Source organism: Salvia splendens, chromosome 2, assembly GCF_004379255.2.
Source record: "Salvia splendens isolate huo1 chromosome 2, SspV2, whole genome shotgun sequence".
Taxonomy (NCBI): Eukaryota; Viridiplantae; Streptophyta; class Magnoliopsida; order Lamiales; family Lamiaceae; genus Salvia; species Salvia splendens.
The window spans coordinates 38,279,468-38,282,568 of record NC_056033.1 but is presented as its reverse complement, the minus strand read 5'-3'; the positions used below and the strand labels follow the sequence as shown (position 1 = coordinate 38,282,568).

General features: G+C 40.4%; 1 protein-coding gene across 1 annotated transcript; it reads right to left on the bottom strand.

The window, feature by feature from the left end:
• Window positions 1-516: 516 nt before the first annotated feature.
• On the bottom strand, window positions 517-2,879 carry LOC121765880. Its single transcript, XM_042162163.1, has 4 exons — window positions 2,626-2,879; window positions 2,112-2,215; window positions 895-1,995; window positions 517-819 (listed from the first exon to the last, which is right to left on the bottom strand). Exons 1-4 carry the CDS (start codon window positions 2,710-2,712, stop codon window positions 807-809), a joined length of 1,305 nt encoding a protein of 434 aa, XP_042018097.1. The 5' UTR covers window positions 2,713-2,879; the 3' UTR covers window positions 517-806.
• Between the last annotated feature and the right edge of the window lie 222 nt (window positions 2,880-3,101).

Below are 3,101 nucleotides of genomic sequence, written 5' to 3'. Positions count from 1 at the left end.
ACAACCATCGTCACCGCACCGATTTGTTAAAGAGTAAAGGCTAGTGCTTTAGGAATGGAAAACTCAAAGTGTTTATTGAAGGAAAGGAACAAGTAACACTCCTCACGAAGAGGACTAACGACTATGTCGTCCACAAATTGATCCTCCAAAAAGATACCCTTTTTCTTCTTGGTTTACATCTATTTATAGCTTTCTAAGTCGCTTACAACACAAATTTAGGAACTGCTAACTTATTGAATTCGAAATGCATTAAAATAGGAACAACCTTCTCTCTCTCAACTTCCCCAGCTGCCTCCTTCTTTCTCTCTGCTGGCTGAACTACTTTCCAGCTGCTTCCTTGTTTCCCTCAGCCGGCCTAACTACCCTCCTATCTCCACGCTTATAGACCCTCCAGCTTTTACCCGTATTAGGGTGGGTAGACTGCTGATTTCATAAAGACTACTACTGCTACTATATAGAGAAACTAAGAAGTTGCTGCAGTCTCTATACATAAATTTCGTCAAGAAAACAAGCCAATCAATCCAATCACCATATATGGAATGTTTTTATTTCACAACCTCGAGTGATCATACATAAATATTACATGGAATATGAAGAAAAAAAAATCAATTAAATATGCATACAAAACACTGTAGGAATTCATTCACAAACATAAAACAAACTTCTCACTTTCTAAGACATGAGAAACAATCGAAACAACGGAGGGAAAAGTTCTCACACACTTGATGATCCTGGATCCCTTCATGCAGCACCTCTGTTGCTGAGAGCTCTATCCAATCTCGTCTCAAAAGGAGCAGAGTGCCAATTCACTTTCTTGTCCTGCGCATATAGCATAACTTCGTCATGTCATGAATGCAAATATCTTGAATTTTCAAATATTAATAATGTACACACCTCTCTGTACTTGCTGGTTTGTTTGCATTTTTTGCTGAACCTGAGTTATTCCAATAGGAACCAACACTCCCTATAATGGGCATCTCGTCAGGGCTTCGACTAGGAGACTTCCTCGGGGAGGGAGTTGCTGAGATTTGCCTCAGCTCCTCAACTGTCAGTGCGCCTAAAATTGGCCTATCTTCGAAGCTCATTGGAGAAGTGCAACCTTCTGATGTGTTCGTCGGTGGGGATTTAGTGATTGTTTCGAAGCCACTGAAGCTAGTCTTCTTGGAGGGTGCAACTTCAGGAGTACCTAACCAATTTGAAAGACTTGCATCAACAGCTATTTCTTGATTTGCATTTTTCGACTGATGAGACTTTGCCTTGAAACTAGAGGCCGCCTGCCTGAATATGGGTTCTGAGCTAAACGACATACGGGGAGCCTCAAAGTTTGCTAAGTTCTCCTTTTGTGGCTTCACTAGAGCTGTCCCTTTTGATTTTGCTGCCTTCCATTGAATAATATTCTCAACAGGGTTGAGCACTGAATTGATATAATCACTTCTATCTCTTGCATTGGTTTTTGATCCGAATTCTTTGGCCTCCTCGTCAGGTAGCTGAGTTTTCACCATCGCACTCTCTACTTCCTGCTTCAGCGCAGGAGGTGAAGAGCTTCCAGTCCTCGACTCCATTGATACAGTTTCAACTGATTCAGACCACACTCGATGGCCAGGAAATCTAGCATCAGTATCTTCATCAGAGTAATAATCATATTCATCGTCATCCTCATCCTCATCATCCAAATCCTCCAAATCGCTATCACCATACTCTTCAACTTCATCGTCACTTTCTCTAGCATTATGATACCTATGATTTGGTGGATACGACGCGACACTGGATGCAACAGAATCATCATCTTTAGGTAATGACTGCGAACGACTTGGTGATTTCAAATCTTTCTCATTCGCAGCACAATCTGGCAACGATTCGATGCTGTCATGGACTCGAACATGCTCGTATGTCGTGACATTTGAGTTAAACGTAACTCTTTTTCTAGGACTCGGGCTCGGACTCTTCTTCGGGCTTGTGCTTGGGCTCCCTTGCTCCACCGCCTCAGGTTTATTTCTGCACTCCGAATTTAATCCAAGTTTCAGTAGTTAGGAGAAGGATCAAAGCAAAAAAAAAAACATTAATGACATAATATCCAATCCAGCTGAATAAGCTCACTCAAGAAGGCTCACCCCAGTTCCAAAACCTCCAAAAGCAAGTTAGCAGGATTAGTTTCTGCTACAGACTGCTCTGGAGTGATTTTGTTCTCCTGCTGAACATTTTGGATCCTGTTTCTCTGCATCACAAAATTTATGATTGAATCACTCATCCCAAAATACAGCACACAAGATAAACAATGTATACCGAAGAAGAAAGCACTTCTTCCTTCACCAATTTGAATAAGAACACTGAACTGAAGTGCATTGAACAATCGGTGGGATCCTACTCCTTAATTCAGCAAAATTAAACAATACACAATGAAACAAAAGGAGGGAAGAGAAGCATGAATAACAAGTTCAAATTTCTAGGAAAGGCAAACAAAAGCTACCTCTAAAACACAGAAAACCTAATCAAACAAAAACTACAGCTAAAACACATAATTAAAACCCCAAAATTTAAATAATGACCAACGATTCGGGCGTTAATCAGACATTTCCATGAAATTCAAACGAATGTAGGTGAAAAGTGAAAGGAGAGAGTGGTTACATGGCGCTGAGGGCTGGCCCGATGAGCTCTATGTCTGCGGCGTTTCTGAGTCTTTTCACCACCGAAGCATCCGAGAAAACAGCCCATTTTCGGAGAGGGAAAGCGTAGAGCGCTTCTTTCGATCTCTTGACTTGGGGAAAAGTTTCGGTTCAGATGATCAGAGGTGAAACTCCATCTCTTATTACTCTTCTTACAAGTGAGAGTGAGAAACAGAGAGAGAGATGAAGAAGAAGAGAGGGAAAAAGGTGAGGGGTGGAAACGGTCGATTTTGGAGGGGTAGGGTTCAATCATTTTTTTACCTAAAAAGGAAGTGACCGTTAGAATTTGATGTTGAGTATTTTTTCTAGAGTTCAATTGTTAATTTTTTACTAGTATGCATACTTATTTCATTTTTAAAAACATTTATTACTTAATAAATTTAAATACCAGTTTTTAATATTTATGACTAAATAAATATACAGGGAGGCAAAGCAACA

What these genes read in the sequence shown, in the direction of transcription:
- LOC121765880 (XM_042162163.1), bottom strand. Translation starts at nt 2,712, where the DNA reads ATGGGCTGTTTTCTCGGATGCTTCGGTGGTGAAAAGACTCAGAAACGC. An exon ending in GGGCCAGCCCTCAGCGCCAT is followed by an intron (nt 2,216 to 2,625) that starts GTAACCACTCTC and finishes TTTGTGATGCAG; the next exon opens with AGAAACAGGATCCAAAATGT. An exon ending in TTGGAGGTTTTGGAACTGGG is followed by an intron (nt 1,996 to 2,111) that starts GTGAGCCTTCTT and finishes TTCGGAGTGCAG; the next exon opens with AAATAAACCTGAGGCGGTGG.